Source organism: Artemia sp. Qi Xiang Cuo, chromosome 3 (genome assembly GCF_049724085.1).
Source record: "Artemia sp. Qi Xiang Cuo chromosome 3, ASM4972408v1, whole genome shotgun sequence".
Lineage (NCBI taxonomy): Eukaryota > Metazoa > Arthropoda > Branchiopoda > Anostraca > Artemiidae > Artemia > Artemia sp. Qi Xiang Cuo.
The window spans coordinates 23,252,951-23,278,718 of NC_142796.1; the positions used below are offsets into that span (position 1 = coordinate 23,252,951).

The 25,768-nt window shown below is 34.9% G+C and overlaps 3 protein-coding genes and 1 pseudogene across 4 annotated transcripts in view; 2 read left to right on the forward strand and 2 right to left on the reverse strand.

Moving 5' to 3' along the window:
* Positions 1–6,917, forward strand: part of Dcps (Decapping enzyme, scavenger) — a 23,437-nt gene extending 16,520 nt beyond the window's left edge. For both annotated transcript variants that reach the window (XM_089085680.1, XM_089085681.1), the window contains exons 5-7: positions 397–514; positions 3,487–3,624; positions 6,779–6,917. In XM_089085680.1, coding sequence (XP_088941806.1) covers positions 397–514; positions 3,487–3,624; positions 6,779–6,831 — 309 coding nt within the window. In that variant the 3' untranslated portion in view covers positions 6,832–6,917. The remainder of the gene's footprint in view (positions 1–396; positions 515–3,486; positions 3,625–6,778) is intronic.
* Positions 1,073–21,166, reverse strand: LOC148953886 (bifunctional glutamate/proline--tRNA ligase-like). Its single transcript, XM_089085682.1, has 4 exons — positions 20,860–21,166; positions 18,339–18,657; positions 13,329–13,591; positions 1,073–2,198 (listed from the first exon to the last, which is right to left on the reverse strand). The coding sequence occupies exons 3-4, from the start codon at positions 13,481–13,483 to the stop codon at positions 2,144–2,146; spliced, it is 210 nt and encodes a 69-aa protein (XP_088941808.1). The 5' UTR covers positions 13,484–13,591; positions 18,339–18,657; positions 20,860–21,166; the 3' UTR covers positions 1,073–2,143.
* On the forward strand, positions 6,800–7,893 carry LOC148953887 (E3 ubiquitin-protein ligase E3D-like). Its single transcript, XM_089085679.1, has one exon. It carries the CDS (start codon positions 6,800–6,802, stop codon positions 7,877–7,879), a length of 1,080 nt encoding a protein of 359 aa, XP_088941805.1. The 3' UTR covers positions 7,880–7,893.
* Positions 21,167–22,952: 1,786 nt separating the features above from the next.
* On the reverse strand, positions 22,953–23,735 carry LOC148953888 (uncharacterized; annotated as a pseudogene).
* Between the last annotated feature and the right edge of the window lie 2,033 nt (positions 23,736–25,768).

The following is a 25,768-nucleotide window of genomic DNA, read 5'->3' on the forward strand; positions in this document are numbered from 1 at the left end:
CATGACCCGAAAACTGTTGGAAACCACTGACCTAGACCCTCAACATTTATCTTTAAAACATATTTCCATTAACTTGGCAGTAATCTTTATGTATCTCTTATTTCTTCTTGTGGATGAATTGGTGCGATTTTACTGGGGGGGGGGGAGGCAAAACTTGTATTCTTTCTTCTTTCGTGGTTAGTAGGATATGATTCTTCAGATACACACATTTCTTAGAGCCAATTATATTATCAGATCCTTGTGTATTTTGTGTTTTGAAGTTAATTTGGACAGCTTTCTTGAGAGAGGGTAGTATAGTTTGGTTCGGGGAGGAAGCCTATTCAGCTTGCAGCTTCATAATAGTGAATAATCATCGTTTGACGAATTATACCCATTTGTTGTTGTTTTTTTTTTAAGGAAATATTAAAGAAGAAATTCAACATATCTCCAAGCCAAATAAGAATATATTTTCATTATCAGCCATCATATTATCATCTGCATGCTCACGTTACCTTTCTGCAGTACAGCCCCCCAGGTAATATATAAGCAACATTTAATATGAGTCTATTTATAGTCAGTGTTTCAAAGTCGTTTTGTTGGCGGAAAAGAAAGGAGCTCTTATTTATTGAACCTCTTTCTCAGTAAACATCTCTAGGGTAAGGATGGAGAATCTCACCAAATTTTATCTTGCTAATGAAGTTGCACACAATATAATTCAAGAGGGACTGTGCTACCCAGTGTAAGTCTTATAGCGCCACGCTTCTATAAGGTCTTCAACAATTGTAGAGAGGGTTCAATTGACCGCAGTTCTTGAGACATTAGTGAGTTCCGTCGTTCCTGACTGCAAGAACTGTAGTCAAGACCACAGTTCTTGAGATATTTCCAAGCGACAAAATGGGCCAGAAAGGACTATATCATTCCTTTTGCTTTGAACACAAGTAAGAAATTATAAATGCATCAAATAATTTTTTTTTTAGGGGGGGGGGGTTGCCTGACGAGTGTAGCTCCAGTGGCATGGGAACAAAATTTTGCAAAGGTCGCTAATCCTATTTGGATCAGAACCAAAGAATAATTTATAGTTTGAACAGTTGAAGTAGTCATGTTACGGCCTTGTCTTATGCACATCCATGATTATGCAGGAAACATTTCTGGGATTGGTCCCTAGTAATTTAAGCAAAAATCATATAAGTTTTTCCCAATTAATCCGTGATACAATTTGAAATTCGAGGAATTGAAGCCATATAGTACATAAAAACTGAAATTTCTAATTAAAGGGGTTTTGTTTTAAATTACATCTGGATTATGAAATGTACCTATTAAGGAGTTTTGGCGTTGAAGAAGGCGCTCGAGCCACGAAAATAATGAGATAAAAGGCAGTAATCAAAATTCCGTTCTGCGAGGTGGGTATGCTACCATTGCTGAAATGAGAAGGATGGAACGGTTATATATATATAAAATGGTAGGGGATAGGACCTTGTGGATCCTTACTCCCTACAGCCTCAGTAGATGTATACTAGTTGCATTATTTTGACGCAGTACTATTTAGGGAATGGTCTAAAATGATTAAATTTTAATCATTAAATAAGGTCATTTATAGCCCAGGGATTCTGCTCGGAATTGGACCTAAATTACCAGTACATTAAGAACATAAAATCGAGCTTGTATTAACGTTTCATAATTAATTTATTTTTAATTATACAAGTTACTTGGGGAATTTAGAGTGAGTTAACCTTTGATGGTCCAAGCTGTAATGATGCATGTTCCATGTGCAAGTTTTCTGCTTGTGGTTTTCGGAAATCCTACGATTTTATTGATTCTACGTGGGGCAACAGTTTATTGTTTTATTGACGACATTTATAATGTATTGCCGACAATTACTTACGATAGTGTTGTTGTATTGACGACAGTGACAATATCATCGTTCGAGACCTGAGATGCAGCTCAAGGCATCCGACAAGTTAAATTGTTTAAATGTGCTTTGCATTTTTTTTTCTCTGAATTGAAAAATGATTGGAAATTTCAGAAAAAGCAAAATTTCCCTATTTTTAAGCAAGTTTGGATCATTTTCCTAGAACAAGTTGACATAAAATCCTAATTTGTGCTTGGTGAATGGATAGATGACGTATATAATGGAACAATGACATATGTATCTTGCCCCTTTGCTTCAAGCTACTGCTGTAGACCATCGCAAAATCGTTCGTTTCAGAGGAAGCATGAACCTTAAAGATAAAAATACAAACTATAGCAATATTCTTATAATTAATAATTTTAGGGATCAAGAAATTGAAGCTTATCTTAGGATGTATTGTAATAACGCTTATATTCGCTATTTAGAAAAAATGCCAAATATTATCCATCGTAATATTCCAGTTACAACTGTCATTAACCAGTGTTTAGTGTAACGGTGTAACGCTACAGATAGATATGAACGAACTAGCAAATGTCATTGCTCAAAGAATCAATAAAGGATGGTTTTCTTGGGACTTTTTGGAATCCACCTTCTTTGGCTCCATTCCTTGCAAGTGATATGTAGAGCTGGGCAAATATCCCATGGGGTCTTAATAACCTTCAAAGTAGTTGCTATTCACCCTTGCATTGTTTGGAAATTGCTTTGGAACAGAAGCAGCTAACAAAGTAAGTAACCTGACCCAAAGAGTAAGGATATCTTACAAGTGTGGAAACTAGTGCTAGTGTCGACAGAATAAACTATTAACGTCATCTAATATGTGTCGGGGCTTCTAATGGGACCTCTAATATGTGGTACTACCCTAATTTTACCAAGTTTACTAATTAAACTAACTATTCTTATTAATAAACCTGAAAAAATAACAAGTGTCGTCAGATGCTAGATGACGTTCATAGGTTTTTTTGTTGTTGACACTAGCTCCAGTTTCCACTCTTATAAGTTATCAATGCTCTTTGGCCCGACCTACAGTGGTATGCAGCAGTGTGTCAATACAGTTCATAGAAACTATTTCAGTACACAATAAAGTTTCTATATTGTTGTGGGGTGGCAGTGCGGTTCATTTAAAATCTTATTTGAACGAAAAACACTTCATACTAACCTCAGGAAGAAGTGTTTTCAAAACTATTAGATACTATTGCCTGCATCCAATGCCTGACACAATCTCTGATTCTCCGTATGGTATTGCTTATGTGCAACGTGTTTGTCCAAAATCAAAGCAAGTTAGAGCTATAATTGATGTGAAAACTAGATGATGGACACCATATTATGTTTTACATTTATATTTGAAACGCTTGAAGCTCTAAAAGAGTTAATCCTTTCTATTGAAAAACTATAACTAGACGTAGATTTACTGAAGCGAACTTGAAAAATAACATTTTCCTCAAATTCTTACTCGTCGAAATGAAAAGTTAGACCAGAATTGAGGGCTTTCTGATTTTGGGAAGAAGCTCTGGGGTGTTTCCTGTGTATAGGTGTGCATGATTCTCGCTAAAATGGTTGGTTGAAGCCCTTATGTATTCCCTTATGTTCTTTCGTTTCAGGTATAAATACAGAGAAGTCACACATGATTGACACAGCAATTAATAATATAAAGTTGATTCCCGATTATTATAGCAAAGCAACTCTTCCTTTTGTTGTTGCCGAAGAAGATCAGCTGTTCCAAAAATACAAAGATTCCGGTATATATTGTTTCCTGTTAATTTTTTTTTATAATTTAATATATAGTAATTTCCTAGGCATTGGGTAAAAATAAAAACGCTGCACAAAGAATATGTTTCTGAAAAAAAAAGGATAGAAAAAAGTATTGAAATGATAGCAGAAAGGATGTGGAATAACATTTTCTGTTTTTTTCTAAATATTTTCTTCAATAGCTTTAAATAATGATAGTGATGCAAATTAATGTGCAAACTTAATGTTTGGGGTGTTCCGAAACCACGAATCATACTTAAGAAATTGTTTTAATCAAGTACTTACTTTTATGATTTTCGTTGCTGCTGTTGCCCTATTTCAGAAATGAACTAGACTTCAGATACTTTTTGAAATTTCATTTTTATCACGCTATTACAAGGTCATGCTAATAACACTCCCAGCCTGCGCTGTTTAACAAACTATTTTATTATTATAGCTATTTGGCAAGATGTAAGCAACGTTTAGAAAAGGCAGATAATCTTGCTCTCTTGGTTTTTTCTCACTATCTTTATCTATTCTCCCTCCTTTCTGTCTCTCTTCGTTTTTCCTTCTTTTCTCTTCGTTTTTTCCTTCATTTTTTCTTTTCCCTTCTTTTTAAAAAATTTCCTATAGTTAGATTGGTTGAAAGGAATAAGCCCTATTTAGACTATATGCAAATTTTATCATGGGACAGCTGACTGATTGTAATTATTTGTCAATAATATTCCTTATTTAGAAAATAATGGCTAATGGCTGAAAAAAGTTTGTTTTCTCTAATTATTTCCTAAGGGTCTCTCTAAGGAGAGTATTCCCTCTATTTCTGAAAATTTTTCCTCTTTGTGCAGATCATGCCTTAGTTTTTGGTCTCTAGAGAGAGTTTTCCCTCTAAATCTGAAAAATTGTCCTCTTTATGGAGACCATGCTTAAGTTTTTGGTCTCTAAGGAGAGTTTTCTCTAAATCTGAAAAATTTTCCTCTTTATGCAGACCATGCTTTAGTTCTTGGTGTTTAAGGAGAGTGTTCTCTCTAATTTTGAAAATTTTTTGTCTCTACGTAGACCGTCCGCTTTATTTTGTTTTTTAGTTAGTCTAATGATTCTTTGCCTTGGCTAAATTTTTATAAACAAAAAGGTGGCTTATCTTTCTTAGTGGTTACAGATGTGCCGTAGTAGGGCAGGGAGGGGGTATCACTAGGAAAATGAGTTATTTCAGAGTTTTTTAATATTGCTGAGACAAAATATCAATGGAGACTTATCTCTGTCATTTGCACAAAGCCAGATTGTCCTTAAGGAAAAGAATTGTCACTAAAATACACCAAATATTTAATGTTCAGATCTAAGAACAGATCAGTGTTAATACTTCCGCGACTGATAAAGACGAACATAGTTTCATATAAAAACATTTCACTTGCATTATTCCATGAATAGTTTAATTTGTCGTCCTCGTACGACGTCCGTGCGCAGAAGCTGTGGCATTGGCATTATGCTAGGATTTTATTGGGATGTACTCGATGTTTTTCCTTGTTTTCGTGCTACTGATAATATTCTCGTGCAAAACACTAAATTGGCATTTTAATCACAAGATTTAGTTTCTTTAAAGATGAAACAATATTTTTTAGATAAAAAGACCTAAGCGCCTTTTCAGAATCGTTTTTGAATTAATTTTGAAAGAATTTAATATGAACAAAACCAAATTTTCAAAAATGAATTTTAGTAATTACGTCTCAGTCTCAAGGAATTTGAATGACCTGACCGTTTCCTGACCTCTCGAAGACGATAAATATTGTTTAAAGAAAAAAAAAAAAGTGAGAGGTTCTAGCCTGGAAGGTATAGTTAGAAATTAGGGCAGGGCCACATTTCATGGTTTTAAGGAGTGGGGGGGGGTGAATATGTGGCATTAGTAAAGTAGGTGAATTATTTAGTGATTATTTGAAGGCTGAATTTTCTATCTGTAAGTCATAAATTTTGGTTTGCTAGGTCTAGACTCTCCTGTTTTGGGTTATATGCGTGGTAAATTTTTACAAAATATTACCAAGATATGTTTGTGCTATAGTTTATCTTTCGTGCGAAAAAACTGATTTTGAATAGTAGAGCTCCAATAACAATAAACTATTTAACTGCCCAACAAAGTTCAGATAGGATCAGCTTTGGTGTCTTCTAGAAGCTATTAAAGCTTTGAATAATGCGGAAACTTTGAAGCTGTCTGGAATTTCCTCCAAAATGCCTAAATATAGGCTTGTCTTTTGCATTGATTAAAAAGTTCTTTTTTTTTAGAGAGAATGCAGATTGGAAGACCAATAATTAGTTGTATCGCTACATTGGCTTAAAATGTACAGTTTTATCAGAAATTTTGCTCAATTCATTGCTAGTAATGGAGGCAGAAATAGATTTCGTAATTTCAGTGGGTTCTTTTTTTACAGAGTGAATTAATTAAAATGAAATTCTAATTTCATATTGCCATGGATCTAGGGCTTTTATAGCAATAAGAATTACTTTTATGCGTTTTAATGTCAAAATCGTTGATGGACGCACTCATTTTGCCAAAAAAGCTGCGCCACAAATTACTGCTAACTTTTATGTAGCCGATTCTGCCACAAACATTCCTGCAGCAGGAATTACTGCCAACACATATGCATCAAAATTTGCTGCGCACATGTGCTGTCAATGTTCTATTGACGAGTTCTGACTGTGATTTTAGCAGGACTACACCACTAGATTGGTGCAGAGGTCGAATCGGAACGCCGCTGATAAGTAGCCTTTTGGAACCAGCAGTCCAGGAAGTAATCATTATATCCTGTGATAAAGTATTGCTTTTTTATGTGATAACTTAGTTTGTTTATTTTCCTTTGTTTTAGGTTATCAAGATTTTAGCTAAAATGTCAACTAGTACTTTAGAAATATTCGTTGAATCCCAAGATCGCTTGAGGACCTCGAATATCCCATGATGAAGTATTGTTTTCTTATTTGATAACTAAATTTATTTATTTTTATTAAAATATTTTATTTTAGGCTATTAAGATCTTAACGAAAATGTCAACTAGTCCTTCAGAAATATTTTTTGAATCACAAGATCACTTGAGGACCTCGAATATCCCATGATGAAGCATTGTTTTCTTATCTGATAACTAAATTTATTTATTTTCATTAAACATTTTTATTTTATTTTAGGCTATCAAGATCTTAGCGAAAATGTCAACGAGTCCGTTAGAAATGTTTGTTGAATCACAAGATCGCTTAAGGACCTTGAATATATATGTCACATTAAATTCTGAGCTTGACCAAATTCCAGTTATAAAGAATTCTGAAAACGTCATCAAATTACAGTTTGGACACAATAATTTCGATTGTCGTTTTGAAGGGTTAAAGCTGGTCGAGGACACGGTTATGATTAAAGATATTACTAAGACATCTTTATATTGTCAATGTTTTACCAAACCCGAGTCTTTACTTGTTGGCTCATATGGAATGGAATTTCTATCATTGAAAGATGATGAGCATCAGCCTTCATTATTACCACCATTGAAAGCGGGAATTGATTACACTTTTAGATGCATAAGTTGTACTTTAGATGTCTCTGATTGTCTAAATTTCAAACGCGTGCTTCCTCTGCCCTCTACTAATTGGGAGCTGTCGACTACTGAATGGTTTTGCCATAATCATGGTGAATGTACTACCAAAAAAGCAAAATTAACAATTAATGTAAACGATTTGGATTGTTTATATGGTGTGTGTTGTTATGTAATGCATCCAAATACCCTCAAGTTGAAAGAAGTAAATAAATCATTATTATGCTCAAACTGTGGATTTAACGTTGGCTTCAGGTCTGAAATAGGTTGTGTTTTGTGGAATCATGCTTTATTGTTCAATAACTCCATGCCAACATCAGAATTTAGCGATAGCTTAAAACTCATTGAAAGTATAATTGGTGACCTGCCTCCTCTAGCCAAAATAGTGATGACTGCAACTGATGCAAGTGGTGATAAAATTTGTTTAGTGCTTTGGATTGTTGAGAGAAACGCACGAGTGTTTATTCAAAATTTGGACCAGATATTTCGCCAAAAAAGTGCTTTTAAAGTCCTTTATGACTGTGAGCTGAATGGTTCAGATCTTGTGAGGAAAATGAAAAGGGATTTCAACTCAAAGTTTATAGCAGTGACTTTCGGAATGGTGAAGTGTTTGGTTGAAAAGCTAAGACTTTATCCATACAAATGTTCATCACATTTATATAAATGTGGTAATTATTCTGTTAGCTATCTTATGAAAGAATAAATTCCTATTTTTATACGAAACGTAGAACAAATGGGAGTTTCACTAGGAGTTTGTATATTTTAAGGGGAAAACTATCTCATATTTTCTTTTAATTTACAGGGTTAGTACTTGCCCTGGATTGACCTCTGGAGCCCATTGCTTTCCCATGCGTCATAATAATTTCAATGAATCAAACAGTTCGTGGTAACGAACTGTAAGTAAGGAGCGACCCGGCTCAATAGTAACCGAAACTCGGAATTTTGATACCAATAGATACATCACAAGAATCAGATTTTAATGCTGATTTCGAATATATAAGTTTCATCAAGTTTAGTCTTACCCATCTAAAGTTACGCGCCTGAATAAATTGGCCTGATTTTCCAAAAAAGGAAGAAACACCCCCTAAAAGTTACAGAACCTTAATGAAAATCACACCATCAGATTCAGCGTATCAGAGAACCCTACTGTAGAAGTTTCAATCTCCTATGCAAAAATGTGGAATTTTGTATTTTTGCCAGAAGAAAGATCATGGATGCGTGTTTATTTCTTCTTCTTTTTTTTCAGGGGTGATCGTATCGACCCAGTGGTCCGATAATATCGTGGAAGGGCTCATTCGAGCGGAAATTAAAAGTTCTGTTGCTCTTTTTCAGTGACCAAAAAAATGGAGGGCAACTAGGCCCCCTCCCACGCTCATTTTTTTCCCAAAGTTACCCGATCCAAATTTTGAGATAGCCATTTTGTTCAACATGGTCGAAGATATAATAAATATGTCTTTTAGGGTGACTTAATCCCCCAAAGCCCCGGGGGAGGGCTGAAAATTATGAACTTTACCCAATGTTTACATATAGTATTGGTTATTGGGACGTTTTCAGGAGTATACAAACGTTTTCAGGGGGGATTTTTCTGGTAGGGGGGGGGGGTCGTGGGTTATGCTGGAGGATCTTTCCAAGGAGGAAGGAACATTTCTATGAAGGGGGCGCCGGATTTACCAGCATTATTTAAAAAACGATCAGAAATTAAATAAAAAAAAATAAGTTTTTCAACTGAAAGTAAGGAGCAACATCAATACTTAAAACGAACAGAAATTATTATGTATATGATTGGGTTCGCCCCCTAGTCAATACCTCGCTCTTTGAGCCAAAGATTTTTTCGTACTTTCATAAGAGCTATTTATTCTAATTAACGACCTTTGTGATTAAGGGGTAATTTTTTAAAGAAGTGGAACAAAATTCGAACTTTAGCGTAAAGAGCAAGGTATTGACTTGGGGGCGAACCCCCTAATATACGTATTAAAGATATATGAATATAGAAATATGTTACGTAAGTTAATTCGTAAGTTACGTATATTTATTACTAATAAAAAAGTTCGTAAATAAAATTTAACAACTTTCGAGAAAGCCATTTAACCAAATAAAAGTAAAATTAATATGCTAATTTTGTTTTAATTATTCATGTACGGTGAGCCAAAATCAAAACCTGCATTAATTCGAAAACGTTCAAAAATTAAATATAAAAAAACACTTTTTTTAACTGAAAGTAAGGAGCAACATTAAAACTTGAAACGAACAGAAATTATTCCGTATATGAAAAAGGCTGTCCTCTCCTCAACGCCTCGCCCTTTACGCTAAAGTTAGACCCTTTCTCACAACGCTATTTTTTAAAACAATAGAAACTAGCGTAAAGAGCCAGGCGTTGAGGAGAGGACAGCCCCTTTCATATACGGAATAATTTCTGTTCGTTTCAAGTTTTAATGTTGCTCCTTACTTTCAGTTAAAAAAAAATTGTTTTTTTATTTAATTAAATAATATGACAATTGTGACTTGGAACGTTACAACGTTAAAAAACAGCTCTGATATTGATATTTTGACTGACGAGTTCAGACGATTTGAACTTGACATGCTAGCAGCTTCAGAAACTCATCTCTCAGGGGTATGAAACATGAAATTGGGTGATGTACTTTTATTTAATCAGGTTGGAAGAATGGGTGTATAAGCAGGGAGTAGGGCTCTTGATAAATAAGGAAACTTCAAAGTCTTGCTTATATTGGAAATAATTTAATAGTAGAATTCAAGTTGCTCATTTTACGATTAAAAAAGTGCAAGGTATCAGTCATTGTAGCATATGCCTCTGTAGAACCAACTAATGGAGATAGTAGTGACTCGGACGAATTTTACTTACAGATGCAGTAACAAATAGAAAGGATCCCAGGTAAAAACAGATTATTGTCCCAGGGGAATTTAATGCACAGATTGATAGGGACAGGGATAGATGTGACCCTAACCTATGTAAATTTGGCGTTGGAAAAGAAAAAAGCAACAGTTATAGAAAACTGCAATTTTGCTGGTATACAAACCTTGTTACAAGAGTTACATTATTTAGTCATAAAATCTCCCGCCATCAAATTAATTGGTTATTATAATCTAAGTCAAAGATTGTCAGGATCGATACAAGATAGTAGGGTATATAGGAATACTGTTATCTATGTTAAAAGAAAAGATTACCATCTTGTAGTGTCTAGAGTAATTTAGATGAAACTGTAGAGTCTTAAATTTGACAAAGTATAAGCTGGATGGAGTAATTTTAGGAAAATAGTTTTTCGAGTACCAGATAATGTTCTAGGGGGGAAAATTGAAATACAACTAGAAATGTTAAATAAATACTTTAAGCTTGGTAGAAAAGACAAGGGATACATGCTAGAAGTATTAGAGTTAAACATCATACGAGAATAAGTGAAAACTAATGGAAGTAGTGAACGCATTTAACCATGAATTGTTTTTTTTTCTTGGGGTAACCCATATCATAGATTTGTGAAAAAAATTTGCTAAAGCATATGTGAAATCACTCCCTGAGTGCCTCTGCCACTAGCAGGAACAAACGCTTGAATCGGTGTAATCAGCGCCATCAAGCTTTTCTTTTTTAAATGTTCTTCCTATTTTTACAGGTAGTACTAATAGCTGATCGTAAATTGTGCCATAAAGGTTACTCGTTACGGACACTTCCGATGTCGCTTCTTCTTCAGTTGCAAAGTTACTGTGACCTTTTTGCCACATAAACTCTCCTATCCTCAGAAAAGGTAGAGGTTGCTTCATCTCCCATCTTTTAGTATTACACCACTGATTTCTCAATAACTTCTGCCAACTAGTTTCTCAGTAACATCTGCCAAAGAGTGTAATTTTTTCCGGGGTTCTAATGTAATTTTGTCCAATTCACTTCACATTTTCGGTTATGGCACGTAGTTGTTCATTTGGGGAGCATAGATTTCTAGCACCCATTGCTGGAGCTCCAGGTTCTGCCTTTGACTTTTTCCTCGCACTCCTTGTCCCCAAAGAATGGAGCAAAGATCATATTTCTTTTTATCTAATTCTTTGACAATATCACTGAGACTGGAACACTCCTTGATGCGGCTATCCCTCTCTTCGATGAACTTTTTTATCATCAAACAATGAATTGTATCAAACAGATTCTTTTTCTGTAGATCACTGAAGCAGATTCAAGCAGATCACTTTTTCCAAAGCATTTGTTCTAGATAAGGCTTTCTTAAGACTTGTGTCTCTTCGAACACAGGCGATTTTTTTTCTGTGTCATCGGGACCAAGTTCAACTCTCAAAGCCACACCCATGAGTTCCCAATGGGAATACTTGCAATCTGGTCTGTGGGTGTATAATCTTCGTAAATACGATTACCACTGTTTGCCAATTCTATTTCTAAGTCCTTGCAGCAGTAATATAGGAATTTTGATCCTCTGCTCTACCATAAGGAATTATAACAACATATACAGGAACCACTCTAGTGGGCAGAACTAGGCCCTTGTTATCACCGTAGACCAAGACTAGGACACCAATCGTTCTTGTGGCTACATCCCATGAACTCTGCCATGAGGGGCCTCTTTTTTTTCTTGGAGTAACCCATGTCATAGATTTTTGAAAAATTTTGCCCTCCAGCTCTAGTTCTAAAATATGAAGCGTTGATTTTTGTTTGTTGTATTTTATTAGTTACTACAGGCTTTTTATTATATTTTTGTAGTATGTCCGAAAAGCGGCCCTAGCCCCTCATTTCAAATATAGGATAGTCCTGCCCCACCTAATACAGCTTCTATTTAATACGGCCACAATCTCTTTTGTTTCTACCGTAGCATCCCCAAAAAAGCTGCATTTGCTAACTGGTTTTCCAGCAGATTAACTACTTTAAGGCAGTACTGTGTCATTTGCGTCTGCCAACTTACTATGAACTTTGCACTAGTCAAGAGCCCATTGTCCAGTTGTCATATTTACCAGTATGAATATTAGGACCCCAGCTTTAGTTCTGAAATATGAAGTGTCGATTTTTGTTTTGTTGTAGTAGTATTTGGTTTTATTAGTGGCAGGTGTCTTATATCTTTGTATAATCGGTGACAAGCGAAAGCTTTCTGCGTTGTGTTAATAATGGGTAAGCGACTCATCCTTTTCTGGCGGTCCTGGCAGCTCTCTCTAAATATATGATAGTCCTGCTCCACCTAACACAGTTTTTTTTGTTTTTGTTTTTTTTTAATGCAGCCACGATCTTTTCCGACCGTAGCATCCACAAATAGGCTGCATTTGCTAACCAGTCTTCCAGCAGGCTTATAACTTTAAGCCAGTACTACATCGTTTCCGTCAGTGTACTTAATCTAGGCGAAAATAATTCTATATCATCATTTATGGTGAGATTATGTATCGATAAATAGAAGCTTGTTAATTTTTAAAGTGCTACAGCTATATTGATTCCAACTGTACTGTCAAGATATGCACCCTGAGCTCCATAATGTATTGTAGGTTGCAGTATATCAGTCTACAAGGTCGTGGTAGAAAATCAGGTTAAGCGAAAGGAGAAAAAGAAAACAGGGGAAAATCAGTCTAAAAACGGGATGATATATACTGGGTAAAAAAATATATTAGAATATTGAAAAAATATTGTAAAGAAATAAAAATAAATGGAAAATAACCATTGGTCGACTTATCCTTTGCTAACGTATACAAGCTTTTTCTTAGACAAAAGTATGTTTGTCAAAGACTTGCAAATAGACATATACTATATTTATCACAAAATGAAAGGAGAAAATCTAACTAAGTGACAGAATGAAGAATGAAAAGATAGAAAATAAGTCATAGGACAGCAAAATACGTGGTTAATAAAGTGTATCAGAATATTAAATAAAATTTATTCTTTTTAAAGAAATGCAATTTGAAAAGAAGGAACTAACCATCCATCAACATGTCTTGTTAACGCATACAAGCTTACACAAAAGTATGTTTGCCAAAGACTGACAAATAAATACAAAATTTAGTAAATATTACGCCGATCAAAAACATAAGAGGAAAAATCAGAGTATGCGAGATAATGAAAAACGAGAATATAAGTCATAAAACAGCACACTACATTCTTAATAAACTAAATTATAAAATTAAAAGAAATATTATGTTGAATGAAATATGATTCAAAGGAAGAAACTAACCATTCATCACCATATCCTTCCTTCACGAACCATGTAAGTTTTCTCTTTGATAGAACTGTGTTATTCATACACAACTGATCGTAGTCATGAATATAAGGCCTTCTTATGCCCAAATCATGCATATTCCATGACTGGTCTGATGCACGACACGACATGAGGCAAGATAAACCCGTCAGGAAGGAGAGTTTTGTGTCTTAGAATAACTTCTAGCTTTCTGGAGCAGGAGAATCTCACTTTGCAAAGGTGTTCAGCCCGCTTGATATCTAAAGAAGAATGAACTCCAAAAAGGGGTAAGGTATCTAAATTAAGATATTGCTAAATTATCAATGGCGCTATTATTTAGTAAGACGGGTGATAAAAGACCAATATTCCTATCTTATTACCTTTTCATGATCTACTAGATAAAGTTTTGTGCCTGCATTCTTATTCTGCTTTTTAGGAGTCATCAAGGAGGAAGTGACTGCAGTGTTTGCAAAGCCATGCTTCCAACCACACTGATGCCCATATTACTAGGAGGGCAAATACTATCAATAATTTCAAATTGATGCGACAGTTTTTCGTTTTTTTTTTTGTTATTCCATCTTCCACACTAGATTAAGGGGAATGTGTTCGGTCAGAGTGGGTAACGATTTGCCACCACTGCACATATGCGAGAGGGGGGTCATGCAAAAAAGAAGGGTTCATTTTTGTCGTACAAAACATTATATGCAATGTATCAAAGGAAAAGTTAAATATTACTGAGCTTAAATGGCTGTTCAGACTCCCAACCTCTCAGTACTTGGAGACTCCTTGCTGATGCCCTAGGCACCTCATGAGAGCAAAACAGGAGATCTACAAATTGAGTAACGTAGACCAGATTTGGATGTTTAATCCTTGCAACACGAAACTTCGTTTACGATTTTATTTTTAACAGTTAAAATCCTTCCTTGTACTGTCACCCGCTTTGACACGGGGTTCGTTTTTAGATCTATGAATTACTGATTCACGCATACATCCATTATCAGAGCTCATATCAATTTCGACTCTTATGCAATACCTCAGCCCAAGCTCATTTCCTTTTTTCATTTCTTCCCAGATTTTAATATTTCCAGCTGGCCCTAAAATAAAGAGCCAAACTGTTTATTAGTCAGCAGTTTCCAATCCCTCTTTTCAGTGACACTTTAAACTTATGTATGAGTGTATGAGTAGTACCAAATGAATCAGCAGACACATAAATAAGCGATTGCAACGTAGTTCTCCATTGGGGCAAAATCGTATATTTGGTGCAATAAAATGGCAAAAAACACAACTTCCCCGTGGCACAATATTTTGGTACTTCTCTACTTCTATAACTTTTCTCTTATCCTCATAGTATCTACCCAAAACCAATTGTAAACCTTGCTCTTTCATACATGAGAATTTTTGCCTGATTAAACTGCAGTTCCAGTCAAGACCGTATCCAGGGGGTAGGGTTAATCGGTTTGAACCCCCACCACTACCACGTTTGAAATTTGGTCCGACTCGCAAAAAAGTGACAAAAATGAGTACAAGCGAATATTTGATGCATTTTGTAAAGATTTTTTGTTGATTCAAAACGGACGAATATAAAGCAAAAAAAAACTAGTAAAAAAAAGTAAAATATAAAGTAAAAAAGTAAAGGCAAAAAAGTGAAGCCAATATGAAAAACAGGTAAAAATAAAAAAACTTTCATGCCTACTTAAAATATTATTCCTAAAATGATAGTTTTTATGTTATATGACGTCATATTCTAGCAATACGCAAGGGTTAGGATTTGCTGTATCTGAAAAAAATCCTCTACCGTGCTTGAAGCTTAAAACCATGTTATATAGAAACAAATGAATGTGCATTGTCAGTTTAATATACATGTGCTCATATTTATTCTTCAAAATCTTAATAATTTTTGATTTATTGAAGTTATAAAAGTGAAAACATTTAGAAAAAAAAATCAGTAAAGTGCAAATTATATGCTGGTCTTGAGAAGGCATAGGGGTTGTGAGCCCTAATCAAGTTAATTTCTGCTCGTTTTGAGTTTGACTTGCTTATTTATTGTAATTTCTGTTTGTTTTGTGTTTCATTTATTTATATATGCGGATTTGTGGTAGTTTTACACTTGGTAGACTATTTGATTCTATTTTTGCTCATTTTTGGTTTAATGGAGTTCTTTACTTATTTACTAAACTTACTAAAACTTATTTTGTGGAAAAAGTTTTTTAATTAATTTCAGTTTGTTTTATAGTGACATAGTCTTTTTCAGGGAAACTATATTGGGAAGCTGATTGCCCTCCAATCACTCTGGCACTAGAATTTTAATTTCCAATCAAAATAGCTCCTTTAGAATATCAATGATATTACTAGTTATGATAGAGCAGCACTGCCTATGATGTTATTGATGTGCCTTTTTAATACAGGCATGCACATAGTTTTTAGTTTAATTAAAACTCACCCTAAACGTTTCAACTTATTGGCCTTAGTGTCATTAGTTACAGTAACCGTAGAAGTAGTATTAAAAGCATACATAGTGTCTTCTGGCTAGTTCAAAACCTGCCACAACTTATCCTGAAGGTCTAACTTAATAACGTAAACCGTTATTGTGCTATTGCTTTGTCACCTTTTTGACAATCTACATGATCATAATTCGTTTTGATTTAGTTCAACATATGCCTTAATATTCGTTGAAACCTTCCACTCAATACCCTTAGCTTGCGTAGTAGCAATAATTGTGGTGGCAGAAGTAGCATTAGTAGGCAGAAGTATCTTTGTTTTTTTCCAAAACCCCTTCTACACCCGATGTTCCAAATTAATACGCAAATCAATTCAAGATACGCTCTTTTGACAGTCTAAATGAACATAGTGTCTTTTGTTATGTAAGATTGCCCTACTTATTTAGGACTAAAAGTGATATAGAGAAATCTCCTGAACAACGGAAAGACACGCAATATATGATTAGCCAACTCTGGAGAGATCTATTGGAAGAGTTTATAGTAATAAGAATTGTAACATTTTCTCCTTTTATTTTATTTAATAATAAATATTAGTTGTCACTGGATTTTGAGTGCCGATTCTTACCAAACGCCTCATTTTTTACACGCTATCACTTTTAGTCCTAAATAAGTAGGGCAATCTTACATAACAAAAGTTATGTTATGGCATGGCAATCTCACTATGTCAGTTATGGCAATCTCACTTTTATAACTTCAATAAATCAAAAATTATTAAGATTTTGAAGAATAAATATGAGCACATGTATATTAAACTGACAATGCACATTCATTTGTTTCTATATAACATGGTTTTAAGCTTCAAGCACGGTAGAGGATTTTTTTCAGATACAGCAAATCCTAACCCTTGCGTATTGCTAGAATATGACATCATATAACATAAAAACTATCATTTTAGGAATAATATTTTAAGTAGGCATGAAAGTTTTTCTATTTTTACCTGTTTTTCATATTGGTTTCACTTTTTTACCTTTACTTTTTTACTTTATATTTTACTTTTTTTCCTAGTTTTTTTTTGCTTTATATTTGTCCGTTTTGAATCAACAAAAAATCTTTACAAAATGCATCAAATATTTGCTTGTACACATTTTTGTCACTTTTTTGCAAGTCGGACCAAATTTCAAATGTGGTAGTGGTGGGGGTTCAAACCGATTAACCCTACCCCCTGGATACGGTCTTGACTGGAACTGCAGTTTAATCAGGCAAAAATTATCATGTATGAAAGAGCAAGGTTTACAATTGGTTTTGGGTCGAAATTATATATTTATTTTTTATATTATTACCATGTATAAAATATTATGCAAAAAAAATATAGTTCCATAAAGGAGTAATCACTACATATTTTTTTTTCCTTTCTTTTTTTGTGACTTTCAAAAACATAGCAGAAAGTAAAGAACAGGTTCCTTATTGACAGAGCAGCGAAAAGTAATTCAGAAGCTTAGGGAAAGTGTCATTGTCAATCATTTTTTTACAAAAGGCACTAAACTTTAAAATCAGTGGCCAGTATTATTACCCTGTATAAAATATTATGCAAAAAAACAAAAATTTAGTTCCATAAAGGAGTAATCACTACATATTTTTTTTTTTTTTCTTTTTTAGGTGACTTTCAAAACATAGCAGAAAGCAAAGAAGAGGTTCCACTATTGACAGAACAGCAAAAACTAATCCAGGAGCTTAGGGAAAGTGAGATTGCAGAGGAGGAAGAGAGGAAACAACTCTTTTCTTCATTCTTTGAAACACAAAAATCACTATTGGATGCTGTTACAAAAAATAATGAAATTCTAGAGGAAATTTCAAAAGAAAGACAATCCAAAAGAAGTGTGAATAGCATGCATAGCTGCCATCATCCCAAAATGAGCAATGTGAAGGTTCTTCAAACTAATTCTTGCAATTTGATGGATGATATGCATATCATTTCCTCTGCTCCCACAAATGCAAAGAGGGCAAATAGTGTTAATACAGTAAAACCAAAATTTATGATTATTAAAAAAGAGTAGAAATAACTGCTGCTTGTTTTTTTAATTGGTAAGCATATAATTGAATAGTTTTAGATGTTATAAAAATTAAGGTGAATAAAATATAATTTGTGATGGAAAATTTTGCATGTTCTCCTGGAATTAGGATCTCTTGCTTAAAGGCAATTTGAATTTATATATTTATTTTTGTATTACTTAAAGCCAAGACAGTTTCATTTTAATTGGCATCTTAGGAGACACTTTTCTACACATAAAATGATGTTAAATTTCATGGGGTAGAAAACTATTAATTTGACTGTTCCAAGGCAATAAATATTTTATCCCCATAGGTAAAACAACTTTTTAATTACCAAAATAACAGCTACGCTAAACAAAAATTAGTGACAGACTCTTGACAACTGAACTCACAAATTTATTGCCTTCTCTGGTTGAATTTCATGGGGTAGAAAACTAGTAATTTGACAGTAATTAGTGACAGACTCTTAACAACTGAACTCACAAATTTATTGCCTTCTCTGAGCCCAAAAATGACTCACCAAGGCTTGTTGGACATCAGATCCACTTGTAGAGACCCCCTGGTGACTTTCATGCAGGAATATTCTAGGCTGTGCTCCAATGACCTGGACACGGTTTACCCTGCGATTCTGTAAATGCCTTTCAAGGCCAGATCATTAATTTTTCCACTCCTGCAACACTTCGAAGTTCCTCACTGAGCAAAAATTATTAAGTGCTAAAGCTACTACACACACTTTATTTTCTGTCCCAAACTTAAAGTTTAAGCTATAAGCAAGCCTTGGAAATCTGGTTTTGACCTGGCCAAATAGATTTTCAATGATCCTTCTTGCTCTGGACAACCTAAAAAAAGAATCTATTGCTTAAAAGAAAAGAAAAAATAGCCCTGAAGTCTCAATAGTTTTTTAAAAGAGCAAAAGAAACAGCTGAAACTTGAGTAAAAGGTTCTTAATTTTAAACCTTGACTATATGGTAAGTTAGAACATAATATGAACAGTAAAAAAACAATTGAGATATAGTGAGGAAAAAGATTGGATAAGAGACACCAAGTTAGAATGAAGTTAAAACAAAAAGAAAATGAACAAAATTAAAAAGATATGTTCTTACAATCTAGAGCTTTGGATAAAATGTTTTGCTCTATTTTTGTAGTACATGAATCTTTAGAATGACCGGGTATTAAAGGGAGATACCATCTTTGGCAAAATCATCTATAATACCTTAGGGCATGACAAATCTAGGCACTGAAATAAAATTAACTTTCTTAAACATATTACACACAAGAGAGCTGGGTGGTTGGACACAAGCATCAGAGCATAAGACCTACAAGAGGGAGTTTCATAACCTACAAGAGAAAGTGACACAGTCCTATGGTCCTAAGGTAAGGTCTGCACATATCACTGGGGTCCTTTATCTCAGATCAATTCATTGACTGCAAGAATCATGATTTTACTTTCTTTTAAAGAAGGATATAAACTGCTCAAGAAAATACAAAAATTGTCTTGTTTTCAATAACTTTCAACCAATTTGCATTTTCTTTTTAACATTAAAAACAGGGTACACCAAAATTTAATTCAGATTATGGATAGAATAGAATTGCAGCTAAGAAATAGTAGCAAAGTGATTGGTTTTATTCACATGTTAAAACTGTGAGACCAAAACATATGCAGGGAATATAAACCTTAAATATCATGCATAAAATTAATAATTTGTCTTTAATCAACAATATTCAACCAATTTACATTTGATTTTTCATTTGTAAAACAGTTTACGCAAAATTTTCAAGATTTAATTCAGTAGATGGATAGAACAAAATCTCAACTATGAGAAAATATTAAAATTTTTGTTTTTATTGACAAACTATAGGAGAGCAGAAAGATAGCATATTAAAACTTGCACAGGAAACATAAACCTTAGATCTATCATTTTTTACATGACAATATAAACTGAAAAATTTAATTATAATGAAATCCTGTTATGGGGAAGCCATATCCATAACTGGATTTCATTATAATTAAATTTTTCAGTTTGTATTGTCATTGTCCTAGGGCTTTTAGAACAATAAACATTATTGTTATCATTATTGATTTTTCTTCTAATTTTTATGGAACCAATTATCTTCTGAGCTTGGAATTCTGTTATTCATTTAGGTTTAATAACATAGTTAAGTGTTTAAGCTGAGTAGCTATACTAAGCTGAGAAATATTTGATTGATTCTGAACATACTATTCTGAGAAATTTACTTAAAAAAAAACAAGCAAAATTACTTGCTTTAGAGAAAACATGGACCTTAAATCCTCTACATTTTTGCCCTACTCTGTTCACAGTGACAAGAAAAAGGAAGCCATTTGCTGGTTATGCTTAACAACAAGTTTAACAGCTTTATTTTTTGTTGTAGTATGTATTGCTAATTAAATAAACAGTCAAATATAGCAATTTTATTCCAAGACATATAGTTTTTAATTATACTGGAAAATTAATTATATCTTTTTTCTAATTTAACCTATGAAGTTTCTAACAACCAAAAATACTTTAAAGAAAGCAGATATGAATTGGTCTGCTAATGAAAGCTCAAGAAGTAGACTATGATCTTTGGATGAAAGCTTTGGAGCCTAGAGAAAATGCAAAAAGAATACTTTTTATTGAAAAGAATTTCTTCTGGCTCAGTTGATTGCTTTCTAAAAGGCTTCATCATCCAAGCCTCTAGTCTAAAAGCCCCATCCCAAAGAAGATGAAATGAAATCTTTCACCATTCAAATACCTTGAATAGCTTGGAAAGAGAGTGCTATTCATAGGTTTTTGGTAAATACTGGTGGACATAAATGTACCAGCATCACTACATCTACCTTGTATGCCTGCTTTAGCATACAAACATTGGTACTTGGCATCTGATATCACAAGCATATTCATACTAGGCCTATACCAGCCCTTAAAATTATAATAGTCACTTTGATATCTTTTGGGAGGGAGGAAAGGGACATGGCAACAGTCTATAGCCCCAATAGTCATAGGAAATCCCCAAAGTTTGTCAAATTCCTTTTCTTTTACCATTAATTGTTCCAAGCTGGTAGGCCATTTGATTAATTCTGGCACAATAACTCTCAGTGCAGCATCTATAAAATCATGAAAGCACTTCCCAACAGTACTCCTTCCCAAGCCAAATAGTGAGCCTACTGTTTTATAATCACTGTTTGTTGCTAAAATATAAATGGCAACAGCAACTTTTTTGTCCACTCTAATTGCTGGCCTGAATTTTGTGTCATTTTGTATAGCCTAGCATTTTCTACTTAATTCACAATCCAATAAAAGCTGTCCTAGTTCATTCTGAAATAATTGTAGAACTCAGCATTGGTGTATCTTTCACGAATATTATCCCACTCGTGAGTTTGGGGCATAACCCAAACCCTTTTAGACTAAAGCCCCCTCCTTAGCCTTTGCAGCTCCATAAGCTGTAAATTTACATTGACTCTCCTCCTTCTAGACCTTGATAAATTAGTGAAGATTGAGTTTGTTATCATAGATAGACTCTGCAGCAAGATCATTAATTCTAAATTTGATTGAACAAGACGCATCTGAAGCATATCCATTGTGTTTTTTCTATACCCACGTATCGTATCTGTTGTTTAAATATTTGGCCGAATGACCGCAAATGGAGATCACAATAGCTGCGTTCGTTTTCACCGTTCGTCGTTCTTAGTACTAAGAACTTAGCGTTTTATTTCGCCGTTCTAAGAACGTTGTTTTAACTGAAAAAACGGCTTATAAAAGCTTTCCTTAGCCAGATAAAATTTCCAACAACAGATAGAATTTCAATCAACCAGCACAACAAAAATGGAAAGCAGTTTATGCCAAAAATGCTTCCGGAACTTGCTGAAGATTTAAAAACTGTGCCATATATACGAAAAACAAATCACTACCATTTTTTAGATGAAAGACCCCATCACAAAAATCTACAAAATTAAATAAATCAATAAACTTGTTTTCTGTCATGTTTTTTTTTCTATTTTAAAACTTGGCGCCCAAAAGTAAAACTAAAGTTGATGAACGGAGTATGAGGCTCAGTTCGTCGTTCTAAAAACGACGGTACTAAGAACGAAGAGCGGCATTTCAAAGAACGGCTTATAAGCGAAAAATTTCATAGAACGGCGAGAACGAAGGGCTTAATTGTAAAATCGAGGATTTGATTTTGATAGAACGACGAAAACGAACGCAGCTAATGATTGTGGATTCGGCATTCTGGCAGATTTGCAGAATCTGCCAAATGGAGACGCGCTTTTACGGTTGTCATTTCTAGTCAATCAAAAGAACTTATACGGGCAAAAATTTCAAAATTGTTATCCCTATTTTTACTGTCACAAGATAATGGATGAGATAAGCCAAACAATTGCCTTAGTGTGCTTCACTATATTATGTCTGGTTTTGCATATTTACCTGAAATAAAAAAAACAACAATTAATGAGAAAACATAAATTAAATGTTTGTGCATGTCTGTATGTGTATATATGTGTATCAGTGCATGCGTGCGTATGGGCTTGCTTGTTTGCGTGTGTGTGTGTGGGTATATGTGTGGGTGTGTGCGTGCGTGTTAACTTGCATGTGTGTGCGCGTTCTTGCTTGTATGCGTGTGTTTGTATGTTTGTTTGTATGCCTGTGTGTGTATTTGTTTGTCTGTGTGTCTGTGCGTGTTCTTGTCTGTGGACTTTGTCTGTGTGTGTTTGTGAATAGTTGCTTGTGTGTGTTTTGCGTGTGTGTTGTGTGTATGTCAGAAACTTCTACCAAAAATGGTATAATTTTTAGGTCTTCTTGTGCAGTTTGTGTTTATACACTTACTGCAATTTTTCATAGGACGTGGTTGTTCAATGGGGGTGCAAGGACTTTTTGCACCCATTGCTGAAGTTCCTGGTTCTGCTTTGGCTGTCATTGCAGTATACTTTTTAATTTTTTTTTTGCACTCCTTATCCCCGCAAAAAGGAGCAAGGACAAAATTTTTGTTTTCCAATTCTTTGGGAATATCAGTGAGATCGGAGCACTTCCTTATGTGCCTGTCCCTTTCTTGTTTGGCTTTTTGAAGCATTGCAGCTTGAATTTCTTCAAGCAATTTTTTGACATATTCAGAAGCATTTGTCAGAGGCATTGTTTTCTTAAGACTTGTGTCCCTTTGAACATAGGTATATTGTTTTTTCGTTTTTTTCATTTTCACCTATTTCAACTCTCAAAGGCACGCCCTTGCGTTCCCAATAGATATTCTTCCAACCTCTTGTTTTGGTGTTTCTGTAATCAACTTGTGTTCTAATACCATTTTTGGTAAAATTAAGGAACAATTCGTTAATATAATTATAAAGGATATTTTGATCCTTTGCTTCCCCTGTTGGTAATATTATTACTTGTACAGGAGCCACTCTAGGGGGAAAACTAGGCCCTTATTATCTCCGTGGACTAACACTAGAACACCAATGGTTCTAGTGGTCAAGCCCCATGAGGTCTGCCATGCATAGTTTTTTTTTATTTTCATTATCCTTGTATTGGATATCATAGATTTTTAAAAAGTTTTGCCCAAGCATATGTGAGGTCGCTCCCTGTATGCCTCTGCCGTTGCATGTAAAAAATGCTTCACAGGTGTATGTGCAATCTGCACCAGCAAACTTCTCTTTTTCGGACTTTTTTCCAATTATTACAGGAACAGCTAATAGCTCTTCGTAAATTTTTTTATAAACTGAAATAGTTTTTTCACAAAAGATTTTTGAATCTTTTTCTGTGGCAAAGGTACTGTGACCTTCTTGCCACAAGAACTCTCTTGTCCTAAGAAAAGGAAGAGGGTCTTTTATCTCCCATCTAACAGCATTACACCACTGGTTTCGGTGTAAAGGTAGATTTCTAAATGAATTTATCATTTCTGCAAAAAGCGGGTACATTATGCTTTCTGACGTTTATTGGTCTTTCTCGAACTTTTCCCTCGTCGAAGTACCTCAGAAGAATGGCGAGCTGTTCTTTCTTCGAATTATCTTTTGGCTAGTCGATAAGAACAGCAAAGTATTTGGCACGCTTAGCTTCTTGCACTATTATAAACTGAAACCTAGATCCGATAACTGAAATTTTATCGTTCTGGTGTTTGTGGGACGTATAGTGGCTGCATCGTCTTTGTAGCTTGTTGAAAAGCATTGAAGAATACTCGGCGAGAAGATTGCAAGTTTCGACGAAATGTCCTTTGTTTGCCGAAGGTTCAGTCTCATCGTGGCGACGAAAGGCTGTACCCAGTCGCCCCAGTAGGGTCGTTAATTTCAGTAAAGCCTTTACATGTTCCCCGTTTTCATTCATCTCCTTGTTCCTGTCCGTTGACAAAACAGATGCGATGGGTTGCATCTCCTTGGCTTGTATAGCTTTGAACTTCGTCCACGAAACTGCACTGTCCCTGTGGCGGCCACTTTTCACATGCTCTTCTAGAACGCTTGAGATGTCCTTCCATCTTCTAACGCCGATCCCGATGAAAGGCCTCGCCCCGTATCTCTGTCCGCGAAGGGTTGACGTGCCACCAAAGTGTTTGCAGCAGAAACAGAAAACCGAATTTTCCTTAACTGAGTACTCAAGCCAAGCATGTTTTCCATAATACGAAATATTAAATGACCGTCTTAGCTTGCCGTTTGCTGAAACCTGTGCAGGGTACCGTAGCAGCTATGGTTGACATGGATGGTCGTGGGAAGATGAAGAAATATCAGTAGGACCACTTGAACGATGGTGCTCTTCATCTCGAGTCGTATCTCGTCAAGATTGTGCCTCTTGAGCAGTGACAGGCGCAGTGTCTCTTTGAGTCGTCTCTTTTTCTACTAGCTCGGTCTGACCGACCACCACGTCCTTTGAAGGACCCAAAGCGACGGCAATGGATCGTTCGGGTGCTGGGTCAGGCACCTGAAAGATATACTCAAAGGTCAAAAGCTACTATTGTGCTTTGAAGCACTATTGAACTCATTTTCAACATTTAAACCGTTGCTTTTTTAGTATGCTAAGTCTAAACTGTGTTGCAGCTTCCGCTTTCGGTAAAGTAGTTCAGTAAAAATAATGCTAGAACTCCTCCATGGTGTGACAGTTTGCTAAAGTATATCGAACTTCGGAAAAAAAAAAAATTCAGCAAAGCCAAAGAGGGTGTTTTTCCGATGATTGTACATGCATTGATCTTTATCTACCCGTAAAGACAATAATAGAAACATTGGGCTTAATGCAATAGCAAACCAAATCGCAAAAAGCCTTTGCAGTAGTCCTTGAATGAATGATTCGGGTGTCATGACAGATCGCAAATAAGCTAATGGCACGTTCAATTTGCTGTAGTTTCAGTTAGGTCCTTCTCCGTTGTGGGCTTATTTGCATTTTTTCTGCGACGTTCTCCCATTTAGCCTGAAGAACTACTGATAATGTGACCGCCCAACAGGTTCATAATTTTGGACCAAATGGCAAAACGTGAAGTGTGACTACAGCAAATCGAATGCGGCTTCATATCACCAGTCGGAATTGTAGAATATCGAATGCTATAAGCAATGCCAAACTGTGTGGTTCCATCAATAAAAAAAAGAAAGAAAAGAAAAAAAACGACAATCTTTGGCTTATGCCCCTAAACCCATGTAGCATTGTTATCCATAAAATTAACAGCACTGCCAAACTGTGTGGTTCAATCAATAAAAAAAAAGAAAGAAAAGAAAAAAAAAACGACAATCTTTGGCTTATGCCCCTCAACCCATGAAGCATTGTTATCAATAAAATTAACAGTGCTTTGCAGAAGAAAAAAGAACAAAACGAAACAACATAGAGGTAAGCTTAATCAAACAGTTCGTGGTAACGAACTGTAAGTAAGGAGCGACCCGGCTCAATGGTAACCGAAACTTTAGAAAACAGAAACGAAACTCTATGCCAATAGATACATCAAAAGAATCAGATTTCAATGCTTATTTCAAATATATAACTTTCATGA

Coding starts and splice junctions, on each gene's coding strand:
- LOC148953887 (XM_089085679.1), top strand. CDS start 6,800: ATGTCAACGAGTCCGTTAGAAATGTTTGTTGAATCACAAGATCGCTTA.
- LOC148953886 (XM_089085682.1), bottom strand. CDS start 13,483: ATGTCGTGTCGTGCATCAGACCAGTCATGGAATATGCATGATTTGGGC. Junction 2,199..13,328: donor GAAGGATATGGTGATGAATG/GTTAGTTTCTTC, acceptor TTTATCTTTAAG/GTTCATGCTTCCTCTGAAAC.